Consider the following 16580-nt stretch of genomic DNA (forward strand, 5'->3'; position numbering starts at 1 on the left):
ATTATTATCCCCATTTTACAGATGGAGAAACTGGAGAGAGACTGTCTGAGGGGGATGCTCTGCTCTCAGCTCTCTTGTTCCCTTCTACTTGGGCTGTAAGAAGTCTGCACAGCCCCCTTGTTCCTCCTACCCTTCCCTTTCCCTCCTGGTCTCAGTGAGGGAGAGTTGATGTATATGTAGAAAACTGCCCATTCAGCAGGCAAGAAAATTCACCAAGGATCTACCATCTATAATCCCAAAGACCCCTACAAGGGGGAAACTTCCTTAAGCTCAGGAAGCTCACTACTTTTCTGGGATTCCTAAGGGTCTGGGTTCAGGCTTTATCTTTCAGAGACTGAATAACAAATGTACTCATCTAAGCCCTCTTTGCCTCTTGTAAATACACTTAGGGTTGGCTCCTCGTCCCATCTCTATCATTAATTGTCTATGTTCTTTGGGCAAGTCATTTCTCATCTCTCAATTTTCTCATCCAGAAAATGGAGAGGGGGAAAAGCAAGCAATTTTATAAGATGATATACCAGGTCTTTTGACCTTTGAGACTGTGATCCTAAGAGGAATCTTAATGAAGGAGAAGAGGGGAGAGAGAATGATTGGTTGGGTTGGGGACTGGGGTGGGGGGTGTTAAACTAGAGACAGCATGGCATGGTTGATAGGACTCTGGACCTTAGAGACAAGAACACCTTAGTTCAAATCTTCAGATACTTACTAGCTCTGTGACCCTGGGCAAATTACTTATCCTCCCAGCCTCAGTTTCCCCATCTAAAAAATGAAGTGATTGGACTCCATGGTCCCTAAGGTCCCTTGCACTCTAACCTATGACCTCCTGGGACCTATCTGTTAACCCTAATGGTGAGGGAGGGAGGTGGTCTGCAATGATGTCACAATAGGCAGCTCTAGGATCAGTGGGGTGCAGGGTGGGGGGTGGGGATGGGAGGGTGTCTGTGGGGGGGGCCAAGAGGGGAGATGGATCACAGCAACCCAGCAACACCTATAGACAAGTGGTGCAGGATCCTCAGGAACAGGGTGCTTCCAGATGCTCAGCCAGAGACTCTGGAAGGCACTACCCACAAAGGTGGTGCCTGGATTCCACCATGTTCCTCTTTGCTCATAAGACCAAGACTCCTATAAGTACCTACACTGACTCCTACAGACCCCCAGCGTCCATCAAGCAAGACTATAAGGACCCACCGCTATGGGCGTGGGAAGAGAACAAGTTTGTAAGCCGGGTGAGTAGAGGAGTAAAAGGAGGGAGGGAGTGAAGGAGAGAAACAGGGAGGGGGATGGGAAAAAGAGGTGATGAGATCTCATGAGAGCCATTTGTGAAAGAGTGTGATGGTAGATGAGTGTATTTGTGACAACACATATGCCTCTGTATATGTATATGTGTGTGTGTGTGTGTGTGAGAGTGTCAGACTATGCATGAGATGAACTATTTGCCACTTGTGTAACATTGTGTATGTCTCTGGGACTGGAAGGTTAGACTCAATATTCTCTGAGCTCTCTTCCAACTACAAGATTCTATGGTTCTATTATGTGTGGTGTATGTGTGTGTGTATGTGTGTGTGTGTGTGTGTGTGTGTGTGTGTGTGTGCATATTTGTGAAGGCCTTTGTGTATGTGAAACCAATCACCCACTCATGTTTAAGAGAAATGGAAGAGCTGGAATCTCCTGGCTTCATCAGGGTGGCTAGGGGTGGAGTGGAGGTCATTCAAAGCAACCCACTGAGATAGCACAAGGCACCTATGAGGTTTTGATTTGTCCATCATTGACCCATAGGGATTAGACTGTGTCTCTCAAATAAGGAATTAGATCCAAGAGGAGAGATTGCCTAACCCTTAGAACTGCTCCCTTCCCTTCTCTCTCTTTAATTATCATAGTTTCAAATGACTTAACATCCTTGATTCAATTTGACCCTGTAGGTTAATCTGGGCAGGAATTATCCTTACTTGATAGTTTGGGAGAATGAGACTGAGAAGAAAAATGACTTTTCCAAGGTTACATAGAATAGTGGGAAATAGCTAAGATTAGAAGCTAGGTATCTTCTCATCTCTACTTCTCCCACACATTGCTTCTGGGTAATGCATTCAGGCTGGGAAACTGCAATCTGGATTCTCTGAGATCAGAGAAGCAGATTTCTCTCATCACATGGGGGGCACTCCAAAAATTCAGTCACCATCAAACCACCCCCATGATTTCTGAGAGTTATTATCTCTGTTATCCATATCGATGAAGGGGAAATGAAACTTGGATCAGAGACCCATTTTTGTCTGTCTTTGTTCTACAACAGAATTGCCCTCCTCACTCTACCTGGCTGAGGTGGCTATTCATTCTGAGTATAGGAACATAGGAATACTAGCCTGGGATTCAACCCTGGTCATCGATAATCCACAAAGTGGATTATCAAGAGTTGAATGATAATGCTACAGTAGAATTACATAGTTCTGGTCATCTGTCTGACAGTCCATCCATAAGGCCCATATTATAGGCAAACAAGTAGCTTGTAAACAAGTTAAATACTTCTTTCCTATTGGTCTCTTAGAGGTCAATTTGTCAATGCCCCTGATACTAGTGGGTCAGGACTACCCATCACCCAAATAAAGCAGGTCAAGCTCCTCTCCTCTTTTTTTCCCCCTCTGTCCTTTTGCTATCCTCCAGGACCCATTCCTGCAATTCTTTATTCCCTGTTATTAAACTCTTTCCAATATTTAGCCTCATTCCCACTCATTCCCTTTTGCTCTATCCCTGAGGGAAGAGAGGTCATGCATGAACTATAAGATGAGAAGCTTGAGAGGATTAACTGAATCTACAACTTATCTGGAAGTTGTTGAACCTTGGTGAGGAAACTCAGAATATGGAGAGAGGAGGTAGAAGGCACCAAGAAGGGAAATATAGGGGCAGCTAGGTGGTGCAGTGCATAGAGCACCGGCCCTGAAGTCAGGAGGACCTGGGTTCAAATCCAGCCTCAGACCAAACACTTGACACTTACCAGCTGTGTGACCCTGAGCAAGTCACTTAACCCCAATTGCCTAAAAAAAAGAAAAGAAAAGAAAAGGAAGAAGAAGAAAAGAAGGGAAATATTGACCTGATAGAAGCCTGGTTCAAAGATCAAGGGGCATATATGTAGGGAGATTTCCATCTACCTGACAGAGACAAGTGACAGGATGAGAAAGAAACTAGACCTTCTCTCAGGGAGCCCCCAGTGTAAAAGGTAAAGATAATTAACCAATAGAATGAGGCAATATGGTAGAGGGAAAGAACGCTAGAGCCAAAAGCCCTGCGTCTGAATCCCAGCTCTTTCACTTAGCAACTTCGCCATCTTGGGCCCCTTCCCTTCTCTGGATTTGTTTCTTGCTCTGTAAAATGGGGATGGTGGGAATTGTAAAATGGGTGGGGAGGGAAACTTTGACTAAGAATATCAGACTCAAATATCAGTTCATTTTGCTTAATTGTTTTGTTAATAAAGGAAGATGGGATGGGGTTAGGGGAAGAGGAAACAGTATTGGAAAATGATTCTGGTGCTTAAAAAAAGTATATCAAAACTAAAATAAAATGAGGGACTTAGACTAGATCAGTGATTTCCAACTTTTTCAAATATGAGAACTCCCTTTACAAGCATAAAAAATTCATGAGTTTACATCTGATAGGAGTTGGATTTTTAGCACCTTTTGACTGAGAAAATACATAATGATGATAAAAGTAGGAATTCAGCAACTTTCTAAATGAATGCATATGAGTCACAAAATTGTCTACCTACATTTGGAAATAGATATTATTAGTATAGAATTTGTATATTTGTATTATTAATATAGAATTAGTATAGTATTTGCTTATTCTTGGATCTGCATATAGATTCAAAGACCCCTTGCAGCAACTCTTCAGCCACCAAGGGTTCATGATCTATCAGTTGGGACCCACTAGAGAATCAGAGAATAATTGAATCATAGGCCCTGCCAGCTCTAGATCCTGCATTCCTATGATCGTACTTACTGAGTACCCATTTTATGAAGAACTTTAGACTAGAGAATGGAGTAAACACAAAAACCTTAAGATGGTCTAGTCCTGCCTTCATGGAGCTTACAATGAGGTGAAGAGACAAGATTCTAAATAACAATGGCAGGCAACGTAACCTTAGATGCAGATTCAGGGAATAGAGAGTAATCATCACAGAAGCTCAGCTGCATCTCTAAGGGCTCCATCACCAAGGGCTATGTTGAGACTGCTCAGGAAACTTGCTGAGTATTGAAGAATGGGGCACATTAAGTTAGGGAGAGGAGAGTAGAGGGGAAGGGGCATTCTAGATAGTGGAAAGTGGTTTGAGCAAAGGTGAAAGCACAAAGAAGCAAGGCACTGACAGGATGGACTGGTTGGAACAGGGAAGAATTGGAGATAATTTGGAACCAGACTGTGGAGGCCCTGAAGGAGGCTGGAGGAGGCCTAAAGATGATTTAGAACTGCAAGAGAACTTAAAAAATCATCAAGTCCAATACCTTTATTTTACAGATGTGTAAACTGAGGCGGGTTATACTTGTATATATATATTTATTTATATATATATAAATATGCATATATATATATATATATATATATATATATATAGCACTCTAGTCGGTTATACTTTTTTCTGTGAAGCTCTATTGAGCCTATGCTCTTATCTGCCAGTAGAGGGAGTAAGTAGGACAAGGGTCAAGATTTAGGAAGACAGAATGGAAGGATTGTCAGTGGTTAAGGGATTAGACTTGTTTTGCTGGGTTCCAAAGGGAAGAACTAGAGCCAATGTTTAGCAATGAGACTATATTTTTTTCTCAATATAAGGAAAAACTGCGAAATAGTTAAAGCTACCTAACAACAAAAAAGGGTTGCCTTCGGTAGGGAGAGGGTAGTAATGAATTTCCTGTTATTAAATCATTGCTGAGGTCCCTCTAAAGGTCAGCTCTAAAGTTTTATAATGCTGTGCTTCTACTATTTATTACAATAATAAATTACTAATCTTAGTAACTCATTAATTAATCTAAGAATATTTTGGTTTTTGTTAGGCAATGGGGTTAAGTGACTTGCCCACGGTCACACAGCTAGTAAGTGTCAAGTGTCTGACGCTGGATTTGAACTCAGGTCCTCCTGACTCCAAGGCCGGAGATATATCCAACGAGCCACCTAGCTGCTCCTAATCTTAGAATGTTAGTGCTGGGTGGGATTTTATTTTTTTTTATTTAATAATATTTTATTTTTTCCAATTATATATAAAGACAATTTTCAACATTCATTTTTGGAAAGATTTTGAGTTCCAAACTGTTCCCCCCCACTTCTCCCTCCCCAAGATGGCAAGCAATCTGATATAGGTTATACATGTGCAATCATGTAAAACATATTTCCACATTAGTCATATTGTGAAAGAAGAAATAGAACAAAAGGAAAAAACCACCAAAAAAAGTGAAAACAGTGTGCTTCAATCTGCATTCAGACTCCATCAGTTCTTTCTCTGGAGGTAGATAGCATTTTTCATCATGAGTCCTTTGGAATTGTCTTGGATCACTGTATTGCTGAGAAGAGCTAAATCAATCATAGCTGATCTGGATAGGATTTTAGAAGATCATCTCTAGACCAATCGCTTCATTTTACACATAAGGAAACCGAGGGCCCATAATGGTAAAATGATTTGACCAAGGTCACATCCAGTCAGTGGCAGAGTAGGAAGTAAAGTGTCCTGAATAGGGGGTCCTTTCTAGCTCTATCATTCTATGATTCTTTGATTTTATTCAATGTAGGACAAAATATAGACATACCAATACTTTAGTGTAGTCATGTAATATCTAGCAAGTGTTCAGATGTTATTTACTGCTTTTAATCTAGCCCTATTTCCCCTAAAACAAAAGAAAAGTAGGAAAAGCATTGCTATCTTTCTTCTGTATCCATCTAGCCAAAGCTAGGAGCAGGCCACTTGATATGTTGATCCCAAAGATGCAGTGTTATAATTGAGGGCTATTAATATGAGGCAATGGCTTCACCTACCTGAGCCACAGTGCAGAAAGCTCCCTCTAATCACACACCCAGTGCTAGTTGTCTATGCAAGCTCCCTCATTGTACAAGCTCTTTCAGAATTTATAGCTCTGGATGTCTTGATGGAGAGTTGTTCACTGCAAGATTCAGTTGTCCCTGGAGCATTTGGTAATACAGGATTTGATTCTTCCTTCCCCACATTGTGAGTGTCTATATGCTCTGCTTTTGAGTCAGGAAAATTACTCCTATTGGTATAAGGTAGGTGTGTAGTATCTTTTGTCTACCATCAATGGGAGGATCTCCAAAATGGCAACCTCGTGTTTTGAATTAGCTATTGGGATCCTATTCTACATTAGTTCAACTGTTGTTGGTGAGTCTGTGGATTGGGATGAAATTTAATTCTCAGTCCAGTTGGTCACCACGTTCCCATCTGAAGCACTACCCATATATACCAATAGAGGGAGTAACACAAAGGGGAAACAGTCATTAAATGGAAGTAGGAGTCAGAAGACCTAGGTTTAGTACTGGTTCCTAACCATGTTATCTCAAGCAAATTTACCTCTTTAAACCCTCAGTTTCTTTATCTGAAAAATTATTACTTTTTGCAAGCTGTCTTTCCCTTTAGAAGTTTTCCATTTTTTAAAAGAAAGGATAGGTATATATTCTTGACAAAGTGACAAAACATTGTCCAATAATGTTATCTGAATTTTCTTTCCATTTAAAGGTGTCTTCATTTCTGTAGCTGTTGTAATTGTGTATATTGTTCTTTTGGTTCTACTTTGTTTATTTAAGTCTTCCTATACTGTTTTGAATTCTTCAAATATCCCATTACATACACTCATATTGACGTAATATGTTCAACCTGGCCTCAGTTTTAGGGCACACTGTTTGCTTTCAAATTTTTGCCATTGTAAATAGTATTGCTATGAATGTTTTCTTTCAGATGAGTCTTTTCTTGCTGTCAATAACCTCTTTTGAGTATTATCTCAATAGTAGGATAAAGAGGATAAACACTTTTGTAACTTTTCTTGCATAGTTCCCAATTGTTTTCTAAAGCCTATTTTGCTGAATCCCTGCTCTGCCAATCTGGTCAGGGTTCTGGTCTTAGGAGGGATGGCAACATAGAAGAAACCAGCCTTGCATAAAGGTTCAGGAAGCTAGAGTTTTTTTCACAAGTGCAGCAAACTACCATAAACAGAAACCCCCCCAAAATGCTTTTAAATATACCAATCATTCTCCTTTAACTTTTTAGTAATGTGACTATTTATTCATCTATTTTGAATTTATTATAATCTATAGTATAAGATGTTGCTCCATCTTTGCATTCCTGGCATAACTCCAACTTGGTCAGAATGATTTTAATTGCTTTTTGGCAGAATTTTATTTAATATTTTTGCATCAATGTTTATCAGTAAAATTGGTCTATAGTTCTTATTCTCTACTTTCACTCACTGATTTCAGAATCTAGAATATGTTTATCTCATAATAATGTTGTAGAGTGCTTTCTTTCTCTGTTTTTGAAAATAGTTTATGTAGCATAGTTTAAAATTTACTTTGTAAATCCATCTGAACCTGGAGTTGTTTTTTTTTTAGTGGGAGTTCATTTGTGACTTGCTCACTTTTCTGAGCTTTTTTTTCTTTTTGGGATTAACTTTTTTAGGTTATATGTTTCCAGTTTTTATTAATTAGGTTATTTTATATTTTTATGGTTATTACCTTTGTTTAGGTTTTCAATTTTGTTGTCAAATAATTTGGTACAGTAGTTTCTAATATTTATTTGTGTCCTCTCTATATGTTGTGAATAATCCTTTTCATTTTTTATTCTGTTAATTTGTTTTTTCTCTCCCTCAAAAAATTAGCTAGTGATATAAAAGCTTTGTTAGTCTTTTAATTAGCTTTTTAAATTTTAATTAGCTTTTGATTTAATTGTTCAATTTTTTAAAATATTTTATTCTGTTTATCTCACCCTTAACATTCAAAATCTCTACATTATACTTGTTTGGGTATTATTAATTGTCAGCCTTCTAGGTTTTTTATTGCACTCTCAGGTCATTAATCTTTCTTTTTCTCCTTTCTTAATGTGTTCATATATATAAAATTTGCTCTAAGGATTGCTTTAGGTCTAGCTTATATATTTTAATGTATTCACCCATTATTATCATACTCTTTCATAATATTAAAAATTATTTGGTGATTTGGTCTTTGATCTATCTATTTAGGATATCGTCATTTAATCTTAATTCAGAACTGCATCTCTTGTTCCTACTTCTTACAATTTCATATTATAATTTATAAATGATATGTTTAAGATATATGCTCTCCTACATTTGTCAATTATTTCTTTGTGGCTTACTGTGGGTCACAACCCCATATGTGGCCACAACTCACAGTTTAAGAAGCACTAAAGGGGTCATGAATGGAAAAAAGTTTAAGAAGGCCTGGCCTAGCACATGTTTATTTTTTTTAAGACACATGGGAGCCTGAGAATACATGTATTCTCTGAGATTTCCATTTAGAAGTCTCCTTAGATATATCAAAACTTTCCCAACATTTTGTTTTAATCTATAATGTCCTTTTTCTTTATCTTCCTATTAGATTTGTCAAGTACTAGGAACATTAAGGTTATCCAAAATTAATAATTTACTGTATGGATTTTTTTTAATTTTAGTTAGCATTTCCTTCAAGGCTTGGTTACTATGCTACTTGGTACATGTATATTGGATCTTGTGATCATCTTGATAGTTTCATTTATTTGAAATGATGTGTACAATTCCTGAGGGTTTTTTTTTAATCTCTGAATCAACAAAACTTGACAACTGATTGTATATGGGAATGGGGGAGTAAGAGAGAGTGAAATATTGATAATAGCTTTAAGGTCGTGAACCTGAGTGACTGGGAGGATGAATGATGGTGCTCTTGATAGAGATAGGGAAATTTAGAAGACAGATAGGTTTGAGGGGGAAAGATGCAGTGTTATATTTTGAACATACTAAGTTTCAGATGCTTATGGGACATCTGGGGGAAAATATTCAATTAGGAACCTGGTGATGTGGAATTGGAGATCAGGAGAGAGACTAAGGGTGGGTATAGATATGGGAATCATCTGCATAGAGTAGGATTTTTTTAAGGATGGGGTATATGTGGACATGTTTGTAGATTATTACAGAAAGACCCAGTAGACAAGTAAGGATTGAAATTAAAGAAAAATGAGTGGGTGGATGATTGCTGGAAGAGGTAGGAGGGGACAAGATCAATGATAGTGGAGATGGCCTTGTTTAGAAGATCACCTCTTCATCAAAGTCTGTAGTAAAGGAGAGACTAGGAGATGATGGCAAGGGATTTTGAGATAGAGAGGAGGGGAGAAAAGAAGTTGGAGTGTCATGTAACACAGAGAAGGCCAGTTTGACTGAATGTATAATGCGAAAAGGGAAGGATTTTCCAGTGAAGTTGTAAAGATATGTTAGGACCAGATTGTAAAGGTCTTTAAAAGCTAAACAGAAAGCTTATATTTTATCCTAGAGGCAACCCGGAGCCACTGGAGGTGATTGAATAGGGGAGTCACATGTTCAAATTTGAATGTGTGGATAATCACTTTAGCAAAAGTATGGAGGATGGATTGGAGTGAAGAAAGAATTGAGACAGCGAGATCAATTGGTAGGAGTCCATGTGCATTCGTAGAGAAGACTATGATTGGAGACATGTTGTGGAGTTAAAAATACAATAAGATCTGATTGGATACATGGGTGAGACAGAGTGAAGAGTTGAAGGTGAAGCTAAGTTTACAAATGCAGGAAACTAGAATTGTGATCTAGAGGAAACAATGGGAAAGGTCAGACAGGGCTGGTTTGGGACTTGAGAGGGGAAGAGCTAAACTGAATGGGGATGAGATAAAGTGGTAGAAAAGGGTGATGTGGGTATCCCTTAAGCAGCCAGGTATGTTGCACTATAAGAATTGGGACAAGAAGATGAGAGAGTTTGCTAGCCATAGTTCAAGGATATAGAACTTATTGACTGATGCTCTTAGTCTTAAGAAATTTGTGAATGTCAGAGGATGAAACCACAACTTTCCTTTCACCAGAAGAACAAACACATACCAAGGATATTTGTAGAAGAAAATTATCAGGCATTCCCTCATTCATATTATTACATTTTTAAATAGGGCAAAGGGATGGACTCACCATGGTGAGTAATAACCCACTCAGAGTCCTATAGATTAAATGGCCACATCTTCTGCAATCACCATCCATACTTTGGAGTCAATCTGAACCCTCCCCAGGGAACCAAGGCTTGAGGTCCCAGGAAATCCCAGTGTAAGCTCGCTATACCCCACTGCATTTCATCCAGACTTTCCCATAAATCCTATGAACCTCTTCTAGCAAGTTTCCCATTCAGACAGCCAAAGCCAAGGCCTCATCCTACCAGTGGAAAGCTGCTAGTTCCAGTCCATGGATACCCAAGAGAGATGGAGAGGAGGAGACAGGTGGGAGGGGCTGAGATGAAAGCGGTGGAGAAAAGGGGAGAGGAGGAGGGAGGAAGGGAGAGAAGAGAAAAAGGAGGGGATGGGAGGGGCATAAAGAGAGAGGGGGAAGGAGAGGGAAGAAAAGAGGAAAGGGAATGGAAGGCAAGAAGAGGGGGAGAGTCAAGAAAAGGGGAGAAATAGGGGTAAGAGAGGAGGAGGGCAGAGATACGAAGAGTACTTCATCATAGATTTTTAAATTCACACCAGAGCTTCAGGATCTTTAAAACAATCCAGTGTGGTTCATTACAACAGCTGAGTCATTCTACCTGGCTCCCCTACCCTCCTTCTTTCATTTACTTTGGAGTCATGACAAAAATGAAAAGGAAAATACTTGTGGATTGCCACAGTTAGGGGAAATGTTTAGTGTCCCCTCCATTTGGAGCTTATTATATTTTCTTCTTCTTTTGATCAGCACCAGATACCTTTTTATTGCCTGCTTTTAACAGCCCCTCCCTCCACAAACACCCCTAAACACAGATAAAACTTATGTTATTGTCACTTTTATAAGCTGTGGGAATCTTTAGCCAAACTCCCATCTGCCCTGACGAGTCCAGTGCCCCCAGAGCAAAGCTAGCTCCGTCTTTTCCTCAGGGGAGATTCTAGGGGTACCTAGGGGTTCAGATGTGTCTTTCTCTAATGCTACTAGATCAAGCTTCAATTCCCATGAATTCTTCCCAATTTTAACCCTTAGTAACAGTCTATTATATCACAGATATCCTCTATAAATAGTCACCCCAATATCATTTAATCAGTTACCACCAAATAGTTTCTACAAAGAGAAATTGACTAAGATATAGCAAGAACAGTAGCTAAAAAGCATTTCCCACACACATCTGGGAACATACTTTCCTCTTACCATCTTAGTCCCTGGGGAAAGTGGGCTCAATCTTAAAGCAGTTGCTACAAAGCATTCACCCCCTCCCCCCAACAAATTAACTTCTGAAGACAGCATAGCTGTTGCTCCCTCTTAGCTGCCTTTTGATCTACTGCTAGGCTGGATCAAGCAGGTTACTCAGTACTTCATTTCTCATTATATTCAGCATCAAGCAAGGACTGTATTTTCCACATCTCTCATGTTTGGCTCCCCAGCCTTTCAAAGCCCACAAGGTTGCAGCCTAGTCTGATACTCCTTCATTTAAGAGCTAGGAGAACAGATGCAAAGAGAAAAACAACAAGAGTCACACTTCTGCCTTGGTGGGGAGGGCTTGAGGCTCTTCCCCATCTAGAGGTTTATAGCATGTCTTTTCCACTCAAACTAATTGGGCAGGAAAGAGAGGTAAAATCGTACAGTTGGTGCCTTTTGTAAGTATTCTCAGTTCCAGCTTAGCCAATCAATCTTCTTCATGTGGCAAACAGCCCAGAAACAATATACACTTATCCCTTCCATATCACGACTTTCCCCATTGTGGCTTCAATATATCATGGGTCAACATGAAAAATTAAAGGGGAATTTTTTGAGAGTTTTGTGGAAGCCGCAGACGATACATGAAGACTAGTAGATGACACAGAAAAAGTTTAGAAACTCAGAAATGCAGAAAATATATGTATAGCACTGTATAAAATCCAACATATTTTATCTTTTAATCCTATAATAATTCACACTTCTCTGGTATGAAGGAAGGGCCAAAATATTTTATGCTGATTTTCCAGATGGGGGCAGGGTGCACTCCTAATCGAATGATGTGGAAGACAGATAACTGTACTCCAAAATCCATATGGAGATTGCATCAGGCAGATTACACTGAATGCTCCTAAGAGCAGTCCCTCCTTCCATCATCACATTGTAACAATCCAATCTTAATTACCCCTTTTTTTCTACCCACTAAAGACAGAACCAGAATTCTATTTCTGTTGATATGATCTTTTTTTCCCTTTAATAATTTTTTGTTTATTCTTCCCCATATAATCCCACCACCATATGAATTAATAAAATAAAGGAACTATCTCTATATCCAAATTAAGTAGATAGTAAGAGAGTACCTAACTGTCTTTGAAAAATTCAAATCACCAGACCCAAATGAACTGCAACCTCAGAGGATAGAAAGGACTAACAGATGTGATTGCCGAGTTTCTGTCAGTGATATTTAAGTGATTAGGGAGAAGAGAGAGAGAATTACCTTGGGATTGTTCCTCAAGGGTAGGAATGGTTTCATTTGTGTCTGTATCCTCAGCATCTAGCACGGTTCTGGCACATGATAGGTGCTTAATAAATGTTTATTGGTTGATTGATTGGAGAAGGACAAATACTCTTTTTTTTTAAAATGGAGTGGGAAGAAATCTGCAAATTTCCCACACTCTACTGGCCCAAATTGACCTCTATGTTCCTCATGCAGCATTTACCCAACTCAATGTCCTTGTACCAGTCATCCCCTATAACTAGAAGGCAATTTAGTCACCTCTCCCTCAGAATGCTTCACTTCCTTTAAGACTCAGCTCAAGAACCACTTAATATACATGAAATCTTTTTTGATCTCCTCAAATTCTAGTGCCTTCACTCCCTAACTCCCTTGTAGTTATCCTATGTATATTTATTCTGCATATGCTTTAAAATGTATAACTTTTCTTCTCCAATAGAATGTAAGCTCCTTAAGAACAGAGATTTCTCCTTCTTCTTCTCCTTTTTCTCCTTCTCCTCCTCCTTCTTTTTTGTATTTTTATCCCCAAATTGGCAAAATTTCCAGCATATAACAGATCAAATTAAAGAAATGGGTAGTGCATATCTAGAAAAAAAAAGTGGTGTCCATAACAGGTTAGGCCAGACAAATTTTATTTCCTTTTATGACAGAGTTATTAAACTGATTGTTTTTGTTGTTCAGTAATGTCTGACTCTTCCTGACCCTATTTGGGATTTTCTTGGCAAAGACACTGGAGTGGTTTGCTATTTCCTTCTCCAGTTCATTTTACAGATGAGGAAACTGAGACAAACTGGGTTAAGTGACTTACCCAGGTTCACACAGCTAGTAAGTGTCTGAGGCAAAATGTGAACTTAGGTCTTCCTGACTCCAGCCTGGCTCTTTATCCACTGCACCATCTAGCTGCTTAAACTGGTATATCAGAGAAATGTTAAATGTTTTTGCTAAAATGTGGGCATTTCTCTAGATTTTAGCAAAGTACTTAATAAAGTATCTCATATATTCTTGTAGAAAAAATGGAGTTATGTGGTCTAGAACTGGTTGGATGGCAAAGCTTAAAGAGTAGTCAGTAAGGAAGGAGGCCTCCACTGGAGCGTGCTAAAAATCAGTGCTTGGCTCTTTTTTTTTTTTCTTTTTTGGTTGACATGTTTATTAGTGAGCTAGATAGAGAGATAGCAGCATCCTCTTCAAATTCATAGATGATACAAACTGGGAGAAATCACTGCATGACAGAGTTAGTGTGCAAAAAAATCTTGTCAGAACAGCTAGGCAGCACAATGGATAGAGCACAGGGCCTGGAGTCAGGAAGACCTCAGTTCAAATATGGCCTCAGATACTTATTAGCTGTGTGACCCTGGACAAGTCATTTAACCCCTACTGCCTCCCCTAAGAAAGAAAAGAAAAGAAAAGAAAATATCTTGTCAGTCTAAAGACATTGAGCTGTATCTAATAAGATGAAATTTAATAAGGGACAAATGTAAAATCTTAAACTTAGGTTCAATATTGACTTCACAAGTATAAGATGGGAGGGGAGAGAGGATACATGGTTATGGAGAAGACTGAAAAGACTGGAGATTTAGGAGATTGCCAAGTCAATACAAATCAACACGAAGTCAAGACACAGGCTAGAACAATGAGCAAACGAAATAGAATCCCAACCATAAACAGATTCTTTGTTTCTCTTCATTTGTTTAAAAAAGCAAGAATTCTCATATTGATTCACCAAGTTCTGATCTCTAGGTCTATTGCTTTATTTGTAAAGGTCTTAGGTTTTTCAGCTTTCCACTTAAATAATTTTCTGTTTCATTCTGCCTGAGTCATTCTACTCCTCAAAGAGTCCTCTCTTCATTGAGATTTTCCACCGTACTTTCTATTTTGTCATTTCTCATATGCATCTTCTAGAATTCCTCCTTCAGTGATTTCATTCCAAACAGTATAGATTTGAGATCTTCTTTTATATCACAGATTGTAATTCTAAACCAATTTGGAGCTTGTGGCAACTGTGCATTGTCTCCTTTATACTTACAATTGTTATTGCAGATTTATTCTTTCCTTCCAGAGATTTCTCCTCATACTTTTATCCTCCAATATTTATTCATTGTGGTGGGCCCTCTTTTTTGCTTATTCATTTCTTCAATCATTCTACTGGTTTGCCTAAAAAATTTTTTTTTCTTTCCCCTTCCTTGTTGTTCTTTTGTTTTATCTGGTGCATTCATTGCTATTTTGAGATGGAGCAGGTAAAGAAGGCTTAATCACAATCTGTCATCCTGCACCTAGGCAGGTTGATGCTGCAATGAATAGAGCACTAGTTCTGCGATCATGAAGACCTGAGTTCAAATATGACCTCAGACATTTACAAGCTGTATGACCTTGGGCAAGTCATTTAACCTCTGTCTGCATCAGTTCCTTCAACTATAAAGTGGGAATAATAATAGCACCTACCTCCCAGGGTTGTGAGAATCAAATGAGACAATATTTGTAAAGAATTTAGAACAGTGTCTGGCATGTATTAAGCACTTAATGAATACTTGTTCCCTCCCCCCCTCCCCCATGCTAGAAGTCCTGTGAGTCACTTAGTAATGTTTTTACTTCTCTGTGCTTGTGTGTAAGTATGCCCCAAAATAGGGATAATAACCTACATTTTGTCCAACTTACTTGATTACCGTTCTAGACTTTGGGAGCTGAACTAGTGAACTCAGAGGATCAGGAGCCCTCCCAAGTAGTTCATATCACTGTTGAAGAATCACTCAGTACTAAGAACTACATTTTTCTGACTTAGCCAATCTAAGTTTTATTACTTGCTGTTGTAAGGGAAAAACTAAAAGTGTGGCCACTCAATCAGGTCTCACAGCCATTTAAGCTAAGTATGGTTGACCAATTTATAGTCTTAAAACTGGATTTAGAAGACAGAGGATAAATTGGGGGGTGGTTGAACAGAATTGGAAGACAAATAGAGAGTCCTACAGTTGTGGGAGGAAGGTACAAATTTAAAAGACAAATAAGAAGATTATTGCATTAGTAGGACACACCATTGACTAGAATGTTCTGGGAACAAGTTCGGCAAGTTAAGCAGGTGCTTTTCATTGTTTTTCTTGGAGACATCATACTTTCCCCAGGGAACTCATTGTTTTGCTGGAAGAAACTCATAGTTTCTTCATACTAGCAATACTTTATCTACCCATAGGTCTGTGCAAGATTATCAAGATCTTTAGAAGCATACAAAATAAGGCCTTGCTTCCTGATTTCACATTACCAATCACCTTCATAAACTGTTGAGAAGGAGATACAGATATAATTCCTTTTAGTCTATCCTTAGCTTCTTACCCTTTAGAGAACTCAGAGCAAGATAGTCTTCATTCCCCCCTCGATTTCCTAGAGACAAAGCAGTCTCATGTCTGGTGGCGTCTCTCAAATTCTGCTTTGTCTGTCTCTCTCTCTGGAAGGCTTTATGGGCCCAAGGTTTTATGGCCTCCAAATAGGAAGGGGGAAGACCACAGAGGCACTGATGAAATATCCAAAATATAAAATGTTGCATGAGGTTCAAAATAAATTCATATGTAAAGTCATAGAATCATAAGATTTAGAACAGAAAAAGAAGCACAAAGATCATATAGTTCAGGAGTTTTTTAACCTGGGATCTGTGAAATTATGGTTTTTAATAAATATATATTTTGATAACTATTTCAATAGAATTGGTTTTCTTTGTAATCCCATGTTTTATTTTATACATTTAAAAACTATTCTGACAGTTTATGCCCAATCTCGAAATTCTGTTATCTCTGACCCAGCCCAACCTCCATTGTCCATTACCTCCCAACGGCCCCCAGCTACTTCCCACCCTTGATCCTATCTAGACCCCACTCTGGACCTCCCAGTCTCTCCCTTCAAGATATCTTCCCTAGACTCACCCTAGTCTACTGGTCACTCCCATCAAG

General features: G+C 38.8%; 1 protein-coding gene across 2 annotated transcripts in view; it reads left to right on the forward strand.

Moving 5' to 3' along the window:
- The first annotated feature begins 1076 nt into the window (after positions 1-1076).
- Positions 1077-16580, forward strand: part of CUNH9orf24 (chromosome unknown C9orf24 homolog) — a 51965-nt gene continuing 36461 nt past the window's right edge. Inside the window, exon 1 of one of the 2 annotated variants that reach the window (XM_027839706.1) lies at positions 1077-1226. In XM_027839706.1, the coding sequence (XP_027695507.1) occupies positions 1092-1226 (135 nt within the window). In that variant the 5' untranslated portion in view covers positions 1077-1091. The remainder of the gene's footprint in view (positions 1227-16580) is intronic. The other variant, XM_027839705.1, reaches the window with a different exon arrangement.

The sequence above is a fragment of the Vombatus ursinus genome, unplaced genomic scaffold (genome assembly GCF_900497805.2).
Source record: "Vombatus ursinus unplaced genomic scaffold, bare-nosed wombat genome assembly UNPS02014832.1, whole genome shotgun sequence".
Lineage (NCBI taxonomy): Eukaryota > Metazoa > Chordata > Mammalia > Diprotodontia > Vombatidae > Vombatus > Vombatus ursinus.